The 15,530-nt window shown below is 43.3% G+C and overlaps 1 protein-coding gene across 3 annotated transcripts in view; it reads left to right on the top strand.

The window, feature by feature from the left end:
* Positions 1–15,530, top strand: part of FANK1 (fibronectin type III and ankyrin repeat domains 1) — a 150,644-nt gene that overhangs the window by 127,467 nt on the left and 7,647 nt on the right. For all 3 annotated transcript variants that reach the window (XM_004446674.5, XM_058298151.1, XM_012529776.4), the window contains 4 exons: positions 1,814–1,938; positions 9,088–9,169; positions 10,521–10,595; positions 11,383–11,448. In XM_004446674.5, coding sequence (XP_004446731.1) covers positions 1,814–1,938; positions 9,088–9,169; positions 10,521–10,595; positions 11,383–11,448 — 348 coding nt within the window. The remainder of the gene's footprint in view (positions 1–1,813; positions 1,939–9,087; positions 9,170–10,520; positions 10,596–11,382; positions 11,449–15,530) is intronic.

The following is a 15,530-nucleotide window of genomic DNA, read 5'->3' as shown; positions in this document are numbered from 1 at the left end:
GGAACGTGCCTCCCCCTGCTTCTGACTTGGAGAGACCTCCACTCAAGGACCCTCTTCTGAGCCCTTTCTGCCCTCCCTCCCTCATCCCAGCCAGGGGAGTTACAGGGCAAGGTTGGGGCGAGGAACTTAGAAGACCTTTGGGTCCTCTCTGTAGGATTCTCCTGCCCCTAGAGCAAGTGTTGGGGCTGCCATCCAGCCATGCAGTCAGCTCTGTGCCTCCCCTGCTGGGGAAAGACTGGCAGGGAGGGAGCAAGGCTGCCCAACTGATAAGTGACATGTTAGCATGTCTCTCTGGCCCAGACTTAAAGCCACACTTTCAGGTGAGATTCTATCACTAGTGATGCTAACCCCAGCACTGTCATTCATTTCAGCCCGACTCATTGTCATCTCCTCATTGTCTTTGCCTGCCCTCTTCTTGCTACCCCATGATGGGGTGAACTCCTTGCTGACAGCTTCCTCTCTACCCCAAGCTGGTTCAGGGCTACATCCCCAGCCTGGCTCACAAGTAATGGGCACTAGATATGTTTGCTGAGTTACTTGGAATGGAATTGGTGTATAGATACTCATGCTGCAAAGAAATATCCTGGAAAAATTAGCTGTGAATCCCAAAGTATGGTTCAAGTGTCTGCAGAGAATCTGCCAAGAAAGAAAGAAAAATTAGAGGCAAAAATACTGGAGAAAACAATGGTACGCATGGAGTCCAAGGAGCAATGGAAGGGTTGAGAAGGGAGGTGAACAAGGATTGCATTGGGTATTGAAAAAGGAAAGGAGAGAGAGCTGGAAGTTGTGCCAAAGAAAGAAAGAAACCTCAGAAAATCAAGCTTCTGAGATATAAGGGCAGGAAAACTTAGAGGATTTGAAAAGGGATACATGGAATTTACTCAGATGCCAATAAATATTTTTGGCAGCAAAGGGAAACTGAGGTTTTTTGAAGTATTGTGGGAAACACATACAGCCCTGTAGACTTTTAGAGACCCAATATCTTAAAAAGCATGCCAAGTCCAAGCCAAGCCCCTGGGAGCCACTTCCATGCAGAGGGGTGGGCTGGAGCACCTCTGCTGGACCCCAGCGCTCCCGAGAAGGCAGGTGCTCTGGCCAACTGCATTTCGTGCTCCTTATTTTGCAGGCTCAAATTACTAGACTTAGCCCTTCCTCCATCTGGAGGCGTGTGGATTTCCATTGCTAGCCTCGAGTCAGGTTTCTCTTCCAGAAGCATCGTGCATCTATTCCACAACCTTCCTAGATGAACTTAAGCACAGGGCAGGCTAGCGCTGTTTCTTACGTGAGCTGTCTATTCCCCAGCTGCACTGTGGGTGGCTCCTCTTCTAAGGCAGCCACACGTTTTACTTCTTCGGGTCCTCTCCCTACAGTGGCATTTTGCATGCAATAGGCAGGCTGCCCTCGATTAGATGGCCTCACCCACTCCAGGACCCCATTTGATAATCACACACATCCTCTTTGATTGCCTATCTCTCAAATGTGCAACGTTATCTTTTGAGAGCAGATGTATGGGTTAACATGACTGTCTCTCCAAAGTACAAAACTACATGCCAGCTATATGCCAGGCACTGGGCTCTGCACTGGCTAGTGGAGAGGGCAGTGCTGACGAGGGGTGGAGGAGATGCCCAGGGCTGGCCCCCTGCTCTCAAGGAGTTCAGTCTAGTGGGGGTGACCAACAAGTGGACAGCAGAGACCAGACCAGCCCTGGAAATAGCCAGTACTCAAAAATCTTTTCCTAATTCTCTAATAATTTATCAGAGCACACTAATTGGATTACTGCTGTTATCAGCTTGCATGTCTTCCTGCTGTGTAGGGGATATGCTACCAAGCACGTGATTGAAGGTCTGGAACCAAGGACACCGTACAGATTTCGACTGAAGGTCACCAGCCCCTCTGGAGAATATGAATACAGCCCAGTCATCTCGGTATCTACAACCAGTGAGTATAGAAAACTCTAAGGCCCTTCGAGATAAATGAAGATGAGAAGCAATGTAGAGGTAAAAATATTCTCTTTTACTCAGTTATGCCAGAAGCAGAAATTATTTTTTTTAAAAAATTGTTTATATATATATAAAACATTAAAATCTGCCACTTCAATCATTTTCAAGTGTACAATTTCAGTGGCGTTAATTACATGTACAGTGTTGTGCTACCATCAAAACCATCCAGCAACAAAATATTTTCATCTAACTGCATTTCACCCCAAACAGAAACTCTGTACCTGTTAAGCAGTCACTCCCCATTCTCCCTCCCTCAGCCCCTGGGAACCCCTAGTCCACTTTCTGCACCTATGAAATTGCTTATTCTAGGTTTTTCATACAATGGAGTCCTACAATATTTGCCCTTTGATATCTGGTTTCTTTAACTCAGTCTACAGTTCACTCTCGTAGTTGCATATATCAGAGCATCATTCCTTTTTGTGGCTGAATCGTATTCCATACCACATTTTGTGTATTCATTCATCTGTTGATGAAAACGATTCCAGCTGTAAATGCTTTGATAACATTGCTTGATGGCTAGGCCCTGCCTTAACAGAAGGGGAGTCTAAATTATACTTGAACAGATTAGGAGAGCTGCTTTTGTGCCAGGACTATCATGTTAGATAGCATCCATTTGGCACTAAAGGAAGCATTGCCTTTTTCAGGAAATGGGCCAGTGGGGGTGTGGGCTGGCAATAAATAAAAATAATGTTGCCTCTTGGGGTTTCCCTGGGTGAGGAGGACTACCCCAAATTCTGTCCCTTTTGGACAACTTTGGCAAATTCATCTTGACTTGAAATAAAAGCCCGATTCCTGGGGATATTTTGAGAGGTAAGGAATGAACACTGCTTCTGTTGGAGGAGGAACTTGGCAGGGAGGGAGGGCCCGGCACAGAGGTGATGGGAAAAGAGGCTGGCCTTGATGCCTCTGGCCAGCCCACGCTCTTCCCAGTTCACTTGCAAGCGTGCAAACCTTTTCTACGAGCTGTACTTTAAAACATTCAAAAAAAGTGTGTGTCCAGTGTCATTTTGAACTAGAATATTGTAAAGATTTAAATTGCTGGGAATGTTCTTCATAGCCAACCCACTGAAAACATAAATAAGTCTTTTTTTTTTTTTTTGGTTGAGCATCTTCCTTTAGTGAGTAAAAAGGAAAATTTATCCAATAGAGCATTTGGCTTGTATAGGTGTATATTTTCCATGTATTTTAATTGTGTCCTTTAGGCATTTATTCAAGAAAATTATGTGGATTAAATATAATTCAGATTTTGAGTGAGCCTATGGTACCTTCAGTTGCAAATGTCATTAGGGCATGGGACCTGAGTTTAGTCAACTGAGAGTTCAGCTGAAGCTAAGAGTGGTGACTGTATACATCCCAAAGGAGGCTCCCACATCTGTCATCTCAGAGGACACTCGGGAAGTGAACTAGTCAGTTCTGGAGATGCAGTCAGCAAAGAGGACTCGCTTCTTACTCTGGCTCTGTTGAATGCCTTTGCTTCCTAATGAAAGCTATGTAGGTGCTGGAGGTTTCTGGAGAAGAAGAGAAGGCAGAGCAGAACATGAGTTAGTTCTCTATATGTGGAGGGAAGGCACAGGGCAAGGAGAAGGATCAGGAGGAAGAGAGGGGGCATTGGGAAATAAGTGCTGTTGGGAAGCTGTGCTCTCCCACGCCTCCTTCAGCCCCCTCTCTTCTAAGCATCCCCTTTAGTACCAAATAAAAGCCAGGCAGGGCTGTCTGGGCCCACTTGCCTGAGTTGGCAGGGAGCTGGTGTGCCACTAGGAGCTCTGTCAGGGTGGCAGCCCCATTGGCTCACTGCCTGCTGGGCGCAGGGCTGTGCCTGAGGGCCGGGTGTGCCTGCTCCTTGCTGAGCTCAGGTGAGGCAGCCCTGGTGGCTGGTACACGGCATTGTCCTTGCAGTGCCATGGCCAGGGTGGCCACTTAGGACAACTCCTCTTGCTGGGACAGGCATGCTGGAGCTGGAGACAGGGTCCTGGTGGCCAGGTGTGCTGGGCTTCCTGACCATTTGTTTCACTGCCCCGGAACAGCACAAGGGCCTGGCAGCTCTCAGCCTGGGGCTCTACTGGGTGGTAAGGAAGGGTCAGGCTCTTCTTTCCTTCGCTGGCCAGGCTCTTGGCTCTGCTGGCTGCTGGCTGCTCTTTCATGCTATATTTAAAATTTCCAAAGCAGACTCTCTTAAGGAGGCGGCTCATGCCAGACAAAGAATTAAAAATGGACACATTATCCTAAACAAACGAAAATGCTTCTGTGGGTTGATAATTTGCATTCAATTGGAAAGTATTTTAATGAATCACAAAAGCATGTACTTTGTTTGAATAAAGAATGTTCAGCATATATTTTTTTTCCAGGTAAAGTACATGAGACTTACTTAAATGAGGCATGTAATTTTAATCAGGTGGGCCCTTAAAAAGAAAGAAAAACAGCTGCTGCTTGTTAATTGGCAAATATCTTCTCCAGTGAGCTCATCATTTATTCACTGCTTTTAATAGAGACTTAAATTCCACCAAGAAAAGGGTTATCACCATTTTAAAATCTCTGCCTGCACACCTGCAGCCAAATGACTCTCTTCCAGGACACGAGTGACAGCTTCCCAGAGGCCACGCAGCCCTTCCCCTCCCTGCAGGTGTTTCTCCCTGGTGTCTGATGAGCATCTGTGGCCGCCCTCTCGCCACAGGCAGGATGGGTCCCCTATTTGTAACTCAACACTCAGGGAAACATTAGAGAAACAGTCCGGAAAGGTCAAGGCTCAACTTGTTCATTTTCTGCCACGTCTACCGATGGCCTTCCTTTGGGCTGGGCCCAGTGTCGTGAACGGCCCGGGGTGAGAGGACTGGGACATTTGGCTCATCCTGGAATTTCCTCTCTGCTCTTCGTGACTCCTTCCTATAATGGGAGCAGAAAGAAGCAAATAAGAGTCTGTTGGTTTCTTTCCGGTCTCTCTGTCTCATTACCACCCCTGTGAGGCTTTTCTGTGCCTCGGTTGATCTGTGGCCTCGTGTGGCATTGCTTAGTGCCTCTTTGCCTTCCTGGCACTGGCATGAGGACGGCTGATGAGTTAACGCTGAGAAAGAGCTTCTGTGCTCTGAGTGATGGGTAGTGCTTCCTTTGGCTGAAATTCAGAAGCAAACAAGGATGAACAATTATGTTGCTTCCCTTTCTTTGGTGAGAGCATCATCTTTGTTCTCAGAATAAGTTGTAAGAGCACTGAGTACCTCTTGTGGAAGCTGGAATAGGTAAAACATACATTCTAATTATCATATCAAAAGACCCTGGTCTTTGCTCTAAAGAGTCCTCAAGTGTATAAGTGCAAAATGAAATTATTTCATCGTCCAGTATTTGCACACTGCAGAGCTTCCTGGTTAGGAAGAACTAGGAAGTGGCCCCCACTGGAAGAGCCTGGAATGGAGGTGGTCCGTGGAGAAACATGGGAGTGATGCCGAGTGGGCTTTTAGAATTGCCTTTAAGATCCCCAGAAGGGAGCACTTTTCTGAAGCTTTTTAGGCATCCCCTTTCGTTTAGTACTTTTTGGGGAGGGTATCATATTGCTTTAATACGTCTGTATTCAGAATTTAATAAAAATGGAGGCATAGAGTGAATTTCTCTGATCCCTCAACACTTACTAAAGTACCAAAGGGAAGGAATGTGTCCTTGAGAAAGATTTGGCCCTGAGCTCGGGGATATTTTCCTTTCCTAGCTGGGTGACCTTGGGACAACTTACTCAACCTTTCTGAGTTTTTTAAAAAACCTTTTGTGATTTGCAGGAGAATCTGAAAAGCAGTGTATACTGTATAAAGTCTTATAGACATCTTAATTAGTAGAATTTGATTTAAGATGCCACACTTTAAAATTTAGTAGCAATAGGGCAATTCTTGGCAAATGATTTGCTTTTGTAGTTTTGGTAGCAGCCTGAAATTTGAGAGTCTTGGAATTGGGGGGCTATTGGGTGGGATAACCGAGACTTCCATCACGGCACTCTTCCCCTCCTTTCTAGAAAGTGGGAGGGAAGGGAAACACTCAGCAGATTGAGTTTGTCTAAGTAAAGTGCTCACGGATCACACAGTAGAGCATTTTAAGTCTGTATTATGTCAGGCCTCTGTCCATGTCTTGGGCAGGATGATTCTTGGTCGTGCTGGAACGTGTTGGGCACCATAGGACAGTTGGCCACATCCCTGGTCTCTACCCACTACATGCCTGTAGCAGCCCCCATCCCCTTATGACAACCAAAGGTGTCTCCAGACATTACCAAACGTCCCCTGGGGGGCAAAACCCACCCTTTGTCCCGGCCCACACCCCTACCCCACTCCCCTGCCCCTCCCCCAGTGTTGAGGACCACTGGGCCAGGCCTGACCTCCCTTGAGAGCCCTGGAGGGCCTTGGTCTTTGACCTTGGCTTTTGGTTTATCACGATTATTTTATTTGAAACTTTTGGTCTAAAAAGTATGCGTGGAATGATGAAAAGGAAGTGTAATATGGCTAAAAATCTTTAGGAAATTGGCAAGCCGAGCAGACAAAATTATTATTTCAAGACAATTTGAACTTGGCTTGAATTTATTTTTTTAGGGAAAAAAGAGGACATTGCTACCATTCATTCTGACAGCAACCCCACCACTCTTCTCCCATTGTCCTACTTTATCCTCGGGCCGGTTTGCCTTGCACGGCTAGAGCCCTCTTAGGACACCAGGAGGAAAGTGGTTCCTGGGGCGGCAACTCTCAGGCTTCCAGAGAGTTATGCTACCCGAGGAAGCAGACACAGGGAATCTCACTTCTCACCTGGCAGATAAGGCCACACCTCTGCAGGCCAGACTGTCAGGACAAGCGTGAGGTGGTGGGGGAGCCCCAGGACGGGTCTGGGGTGGCAGCACGGGAGCACGTGCGGAGAGCTTCTCGCAGGATTTAGAATCGTGCGAGGCTGTGTCCGCGGGCGAGGGGAGACCGTGTGCCTGTCGCTCTGGCTGGTCCCCAGGGCCGCACAGGGGACTCGGCATGTAGACGACTCAGCACATGGTGCTTGAACGAATGAGTGGAACCTTTGAAATTACTTGGACCACAGATGATGAACTCAAGTGCCTCTCAGGGTCAGGTACGCGTTCCTAGCGTGGGGAGGAGGAGGCAGAAGAGAGTGGCGGGCCGTGTTGAACAACAATGGCAGCAGCCGCGACTGCCCTGACTATTGCCTCAGCGGTGTGGAAGATGTGCCAGGTGTTCTTCCAAGTGCTTTACTTGTATTTCATTTAAGCGTAATAATAATAATGGTGTCTATTTTTAATGATCTCAAACTCCTATGTAGACATCACCATTGGCAGTGTTCAGAGTGTTTCACAAATGCATTAACTTATTTAATCCTCATGACAACCTGATGAGGTAAGTGTTCTTTCCCCCATTTTTCTTATGTGCTCCACCTCCATATTCCTTGTTGGGAACGTGTCCCAGGGCTGCAAGACGCACATGGCGGTGGAGTGACCACGGGTCTGGTCATTCACACGTGCCGACGCTGGGAAGCGTGTGTGCTGCGTGACGGGCTCCGTGGTGAACTGGACCCAACGTTATAGAGCTTCCACCTCAGGAGAAGCCAGGCAGCCAGGGGCTTGGGGGAAGTTGCTCAATCTTAGATGTAGATAGCTGATTCAAAACTCAACAAAAGGGCACTTAGGCCAAACAATCTACACTTGAGTCGCATCCTCTCATTTTATGGATGAGGCAGCTGAGGCCAGGTGGGAGATGGGAGTCCCTCAGGGTCACACAAGGCAGCGCCCTGGCCTTCTGCTTCTCGGGGCAGTGGGCCTCCAAGGGCTGCGCAAGAGCCGACGGGGAGCTGTGACGCCCTCTCGGCCTCTAAAGGAGGGTTCGTCCCAGGGCCTGAGAACCTGTTGGTACCATGCTCATCATCAGAGACCAGTTCAGGATAAGCCATATTACTCTGAGCACATAGTGCGTTCAAGAAGAGAAAAATCAAGTGGCATCACGACATCCTGTGTGTTTGGCAGCATTTCGAGTTTAGCTGGGCTCGGCTGCACGCTGTGGCTGCCTTGCGGCTGGACGGTGGGCCTGTCTCTTTGTGTCTGAAGGCACCCTGAGGTCCCTGCCGAGGAGGAACAGAGGCACCATGGCTTGACTCCTGGAGAGGGAGCTGTGCGCTCAGCCCATTGGGCCCCCTTGCACTCCTGGGATTGGAGGGGTGCACTCCATGCCTTTCTCAGGGAAGCTCAGACACATGGCAGGACCGAGCTGTGGCTCACCAGTCCTAGATCCCAACGGACTGACCCTGCACCTCCCCTCCAGGGAAAGCAGCAGGAAGGCCGTGGAATGTAGAGAGATGGGCATGGGGTGGGCAGTAGGGCACAGCGGGAGGCTCCTTTCTCTTTGCCTTTTATTCTCACACATTGCTCGGTTTTGAACTTGTGCCCTGTTCTCCTCCTTGAGGATGTAACATTCCTCTGATCAAAGGGACTCCCTCCGGTCTCCCTGATTTCCGTGGTCCTCTTACTGTTTCCCAGCCTCCTCCTTGCCCTTCTCCACTCAGCAGGATCTGCCCACACCAGGATTTCCCACGAGGCCCCGCCTCCCTGCAGGCATGTGTCCCTCCGTCCCCACAAGCTCTGGAGGGACAAGGCCAACAGGACGGACGTCCCGGGAAGAACTGAAACTTTGGCGTTCCAAAGTTAAAAGCCACATTTTTGGTTTGTTTTTCAGGTAGTTTAGTGATTCTTTGGCAAATGAAACACACACATTGTGACATTTACAGAACTTTTTCCTTGTTTATAAGAGACATTTATTAAATATGCAACTCGGCTTATTTTATAAAATCTGAAAAGATTATCTAAATAACATTCACAAAGCAATAACTTTTATAACTTGAAAATGTCCCAAATCTTTAGATTGGACTAAATGTTCTTTTTTTACTCTGTGAAAACAAGGTCTTTTCCAGTAAAAGAAGCAGTAGCATAGGAAACCTAAGCTACCCTCAGAGGCCTAGCCCTGTGCCTTCCAGGACGTGTACTCGCACACCGGCTCAAGGCCACAGAAGGCGTATGGCTGGAATGAATCTTCTTCCATTACATTTTGCTTGACTGCTTTCCGTCTAATTTCTTCAGGAGAACCCATAAGCAGCGAACACTTTCATCGAGCTGTCAATGTGAACGATGAAGATTTGCTTGTTCGAATACTTCAAGGAGGGTGAGAGAACTATGTCCGCTTTTTTTCTTCTTCTCTTAGTGCCCATAAAATGCAGAGCAGTACGTGAGGCAGCCTTAATTTGTTGGCTCAAAATTTACCATGCTTTTGAAACTGGCTCCAAAATTAATCTCAGGTGACTGTGGGACTTCAACGGGGTTAGGGAAGACTACCCTAAAGCCCCACGTAAATGTTCTATTTTATAATTGTTCCATTAAAATTGTAAAAGGAAGTTGCAAGCTTGGGTATCATATTTTTTCCCCAAGAACTAATTTCTGACCTGTGCTTGTATGTCATAGCCTTTGGGCAAATGTCACCCCCAGATTGCCACATCTAACTCCTGATGACATTAGGGACTCACCAAATCAGCTGCTTCCTCATGGCCCAGCTTGCTAAAACACTAGAGGAGAAACGACCAACACACTGCTGCAGGCTTGCTGTTTAGAGCTACCTCCCAGTGCTGTGCCACGCAGGGGTGTCCCCCACGTAGGGGAGCCCCACGCGCCAGGAGTGTGCCCCGTAAGGAGAGCCGCCCAGCGAGAAAGAAAGTCCAGCCTGCCCAGGAATGGTGCCGCACACGGAGAGCTAATGCAGCAAGATGAGGCAACAAAAAGAGACACAGATTCCCATGTCATTGACAAAAATAGAAGTGGACACAGAAGAACACACAGCAAACGGACACAGGGAGCAGACAACTGGGGGTGAAGGGGAGAGAACTAAAAAAAAAAAAAACTTAAAAAAAAAATTAATGCTACTTCCCATATGAAAAGCAGACAATGTGATCCACATTTTTTTTTTGAATCAATAACTTTGGGTACCTTAAAAGACAAGACATTTGTGATTTGAAGCTCTGAAAGTTGGAGAAGAGAAGGTTCCCAGGGGCAGCCAAGGCCTCTAGGCTAATCTTTGACAGCTCTGCTTTCTTCTTTGAGTAGTATCTCTGCCTGCCAGTAGGTGATACAATATTCAAGGGGAAAGCACGGGTTTTCACAAACGGAGGCTCACGTTCGGTGGAGCCGAGAAAGGTTGTTGAAAATGCCATGTCTCAGCTCATTTAAAGGGGCTGTGCCCTTCAAAGGGGGTTTTTCTCAGATTGCCTAATGGTTTTGAGTTGAAGGGCGTGCCTATTTTAAGTAAAATTACAGCAATTTTCTCTCTTTTCTTGTAAATTTGAATCTTTTAAATTTTAGACCGGGCAGTCTAAAGACAACAAAAAGTTAATGGCCCAGAAGAAATTGGAATTTTCTATAAACTGAGACTTTTAGCCACCTGTACCCTGCAAGAGCTGTCAGCTGCAAATCAACATGGAGACATGCTGAGCACACTAATCTCTCTTCTCTGTGTTTTTCCCAAGCAATGTTAAGGTTGATGTTCCCAATAAGTTTGGCTTTACCGCTCTGATGGTCGCTGCCCAGAAAGGATATACCAGGTATGACTCTTCTCTTCTTTCTCTCTGAGTACGTGATTGAATCTTTTATTTCTCCCAAAGGTTCAGGCCAGGATTGGGCTGGGAAGGGAAAAGGTTGTAGAGGAACAAAACTTCTTTTTTCCTTTCCGCAACCTACCATATAGAGGCTACAAATCTAGTTGTTCTCATAAAGGTAAGTATCACGCAGGAGAGAATGCAAAGTCTGCAGTTACTTGTTATGGAAGACAGATCGCCATTTAATTACATGCAATATATTATATCTCCTGGGAAAAGCAGTTATTGGAATTTGAATTTCTTTAAAAAAGGGTGTGTGTGTGAAAACAAACTTCCCTGATAGGTCACTAAGATAGCCTTTTTCATTGTTACATTCCATTATCTTTTCCACACAGAGATACTAATACTGAATTTTCTTTCTTTGTATTTTAACCATTAAAATGGCCTTTTGCAGAAAATAGAAATGTATTTTCATTAAATGTGTGGTCATTTGAAAATATATTTTAAATGATCATTAAAATGACGGTGAATTATTTTGATACGCCTATTTGTTTCATTTGATATGTTTTTTAATTAATAATTCATGCCAAGGGAAAAACCCCACTTTTTGTGTGGTGAGGCAGTTTTCTGGTCTGCTTTGTCTTTAAAACCAGGTGGTTCTTCCATGAAGATGGAGAAGAAAGTGTTATGAAGACTTGTGTTAAATATAGTGTTATTCATTTTTACTGGACTGTCGTGGATCCCTAGTCACCAATGCTGTGTGTCTAGTGACATGTAAACCTGTCTCCTTTAGGCTTGTGAAAATCCTAGTTTCTAATGGCACAGATGTGAATCTGAAGAATGGAAGTGGCAAGGACAGGTAGGTGGTGGGGTGTGGTCTAGGGTGTGCTGATAACCCCAGAACTGTGTTTCTAGGCATGTGCCCAGAAGAATTTTTCATTCAGCCCAAATATTTTCTTCAATTTCTTTTGATGAGACTTGGAGGTGAGCCCATTCCAAAGGAAAGAGGATGACAAAAGCTGGCTTATTCATTTGTCCACTTATTCTTTCACTCAACAGGATATTCCTGGAGCCTCCATTATAACGTGCATAAATTTTCTAGCTCAGTGCTTGGTACCGAATAAGTGCTCAGTAAGGGGCAGCTATTAAGAGCGATCAGCCTTGCGCTGGGTACTGGGCTGTAACTGCCTGCCACGGCATTTTGTACCCTTCACCCTCATTCCTCCCCTGCCTTGCTCTGTTTAAGAACTTGGGTGTTCCCAGAGAAGGAAACAAACCACAATCAAAGATGCAACCGAAGGACCTTCCTGAGGTGGATGGGCATGCAGATGGGCTGAGTACAGTGTAGGAAAAGTTTATGAAAAGAGAGCGATGTCCAGAAACCTAGAGAGCTTTTTAATCATGAGGACAAAGAAACAGCCCTCGAAAAGACAAAAAATGTTACTTATAAGCTATAGTTGAAAGAATATTCTTGAAAGAGTTAAAGGTAATCACTAATGTAGTAATTAGATCTTGTTAACAAATTAATTCAAACCAACCAATATTTATCGAATGATGACTATATGCCAGGTACTTGGCCTGGGTAAAACAGGGGAACAAAATGTAGAGCCTTTTGCATTTTGAAAAATTTTGCATTCTGCTCAGGGAGCTTTTTCTCACATGGCAAATATAGACCCAAGATTTATGCATTGCCAACAGAAGAAAATGTTCTTTTCAAGAATCTTTGGAATAGTTCAAAACACTGATCATATGTTCCAGACATCAATTAATTTCCAATATCAGAAATCCTACCTACTACACTCTCTGGAAACAATGCAATAATAGATTTGAAGTAGTTTAAGAATCACTTGTAAATTAAAAAGCATTTTTCCAAATAACTCCTTGTTTAATTTGGAACTAAGCAATGAACTCAAGACTTTGAAAAAAGAACAATACTAAATCAAAAGACAAAAAGCAAAAAAAAAAAAAAGTTAGAAAAGTAGAAAGAAGGAAATAATTAAAAATAGAAATTGATTAATTAAAAAATGGGAAGAGTTTTGAGAAATGTAAGAATTTCCTCTTAAAAAATCTATACAGTAAAATCGATCAGTCTCATAAATCCAAGGAAACAAAATTAGAAAGTTGAAAGGGGGTATAATGATGGATAAAGAAGAAATGTAAACATGAAAAGAAAATGATGCCTATAAATCTATAATAATAGATTTAATTATTTCATTGGCATGGATAACATTTCTGAAAAAATTTAAATCACCAAAATTGACCTAAGAAGAAGACAAATCTAAAATAACCAATATCCACGCAAGAAATTAAAAAACAAATTACCAAAGAGTTACCTTCAGTGAAGGTTCTGTGGTTTGTCTGTTTTCCCAGTGAGATTGTTTGGATTTTCCAGGTACTGATAAAGCCCTTGATCATTTTCAGAGTACAGAGGAAGCTGGAAAGCTGTAGAGGATAACCTTATTGCTAAAATCTAATAATAAGAGAAAGAAAGCTATTTGTATGTGTGTATGTATTTATATGTCTCATCCATCACAGTTGACATATTAGGTTGTTTAGTATTGAATTAGTGTCAGTATTAATAAAACACTTCCCATCAGTAGATTAAAAATGAAAACCTATGTACATATAGATGCAAAATTTGGTGTAATGCAGCAACTTTGTGCTGGTTAAAACAATATCTTATTTTTTTCACTGAAGGATACTATCTGCCCCATGTGACATCGTCTGGAACGTGGGGGTCACTAAGTGTCTGGTGAATGAATGAACCCTTTGGTCACATCATACAAAGGCTTTTTCTTTTTTTAAATCAGTTCAGATGATTAGCTAGCCTCATTCTTAGTATTGACAAATTTCTTTTAATGATTGGTAGTGAAGCTCTTTTTAAAAAAATCAAAATAGCAGTATAGACAGTGGTCCAGAGCACAGGCTTTGGAGTTAGTTTGGTTTGAAATCCTAGGTCCTCTATGGCTATGGGATATGACCTTGGGTAGGTTACTTAGCCTCTCTGTATCTCAGTTTCTCATCTATAAAATAGGGCTAATAAAAGCACTTAAGTCATAGGATTGTTCTGAGCATGCAATGAATTAATATATGAAAAGGCATAGAATGGTGCTTAGTTTAAGGTAAATACTATATACAAGTTATGTGTAGTTATTTTATGATTAGACAGTAGCTTGACATACTGATCAATTTGGTAAAATACAAAATGGAGGTATGAAGTATATTTCTTTTCGGAAAACACAGGAGAACCAACTTTCAAATATTTGGACTTACTAAGGAGGTTCAGTAAAGCGGAAAGGTGCAAGAAAAATAATTTTCTTAAACACCTGTAATAACCAGTTAAGAAATATAATAGGGAAAATAAAATAGAATAAAAAATATAATATCAAAGAATGTATAAAATGTATATGAGAAAACCTATAATACATTATGGAGGAATATAAATAAGGCTTTTAAAAATTGGGACATAGACCTTAGGTGAGAATGGCAAGGTTGAATATTATAAAGTTTTTAGTTTCCTCCAAATTAATATATTAGTTTAGTGTAGTCTCAACAGAATTATTTTTGGGGACACATCAAAATGATTCCACAATTTATGTAGAAGAATAAATATAATAGATGATAATAGCTAATAAAACTTTGTTATTAAAATATCTTATAAAACTCTAGTAATTGAAGTAGTGTGATATTGGCACAAATAATGGGGGAGGGGGAGATAAATAGGATGGAATAGAAATTTTAGAATAGATCCCAATATGTATGAGAATTTAGTACATTATGATGGAGGCAACACAAATCAATGAAGAAGATATTGAAAAAATAAGATTTGAAGGAAAAAAAATCAAGTTAGATCTTGGCCTTATAGCATGCACATAGATAAATTCCAGATGAGTTAAGAATTAAATGTAAAAATCTAAACCATAACAAAACAGTAGAAAATATAGGCCTGTATCTATCTAATCTTGTACTGTGAACGTCAGAACAGCATTGAAAAATGCACCAGGGAAAAGATTAAGAGTATATTATACATAGAATATTATAAAGTACTGTTAATATATGTTAAATTGTATCCAAAAATGTTTAAGTGAAACTCAAAAATGTTAATTAGAAATTCTGTTTACTAATGATATTTACATAATAGTTTAGGTCTCTACATTGAAAAAGAAGAAGACATGTAATTAACTGGACTTTAAGGAGTTCCTAATAATTTTTTCTGTAAATTGTTGAAGTGTGCAATACAAAATAAAAAAATAAAGGCAAATTGATACACTGAAAAAATGTATAGTATACATTTTTAAAACCTAGTTACAAGAGCAGATGTGGCTCAAGTGGTTGAACGCCTGCTCCCCATATGGGAGGCCCTGGGTTTGGTCCCTGGTGCATCCTAAAAACAAACAAAAAAAACCAACAAGCAAACAAACAAAAAACCCACATCAGTGGAGCTGATGTCGTTCAGTGGTTGAGTGCCGGCTTTCCACATACAAGGTCTGGGGTTCAATCCCCGGTCCCAGTACCTAAAAACAAACAAAAAACAACAAAATAGTTACAAAATTAAAGACTATTTGCAAACATATTGTAGACAAATGACTGGCCTCCTTAAGGCATAGAAGGTACATATACGCACTCTACATCAGTAGAGACAAGAAGAATATGCATACAAAAAATCCATAAGAAAAGTGTGAAGCCTTCCTAGTAATAAAAGTACATATTAAATTTTTTTTCTACTTATCAAATTGGCAATTAAATGCTACTAGTGTTGGTGAAGGCGCAGGAACTGGGGACTTAGTGTAAATGGTTCAGGAGTGTGACTCGGAGCAGGACTGAGGAGAGAAGGTGAGCAGGTGGTCATGTCTTTCCATCGCAGCTGGAGGCCCTACAGGGCTGAGCTGGAGGAGAGGGCCCTGCCTCCGCTGCTGTCCCGTCCTGTGGGTGAACAGGGCG

Source organism: Dasypus novemcinctus, chromosome 6 (genome assembly GCF_030445035.2).
Source record: "Dasypus novemcinctus isolate mDasNov1 chromosome 6, mDasNov1.1.hap2, whole genome shotgun sequence".
NCBI lineage: Eukaryota > Metazoa > Chordata > Mammalia > Cingulata > Dasypodidae > Dasypus > Dasypus novemcinctus.
This window is presented reverse-complemented; position numbering and strand designations above follow the sequence as displayed.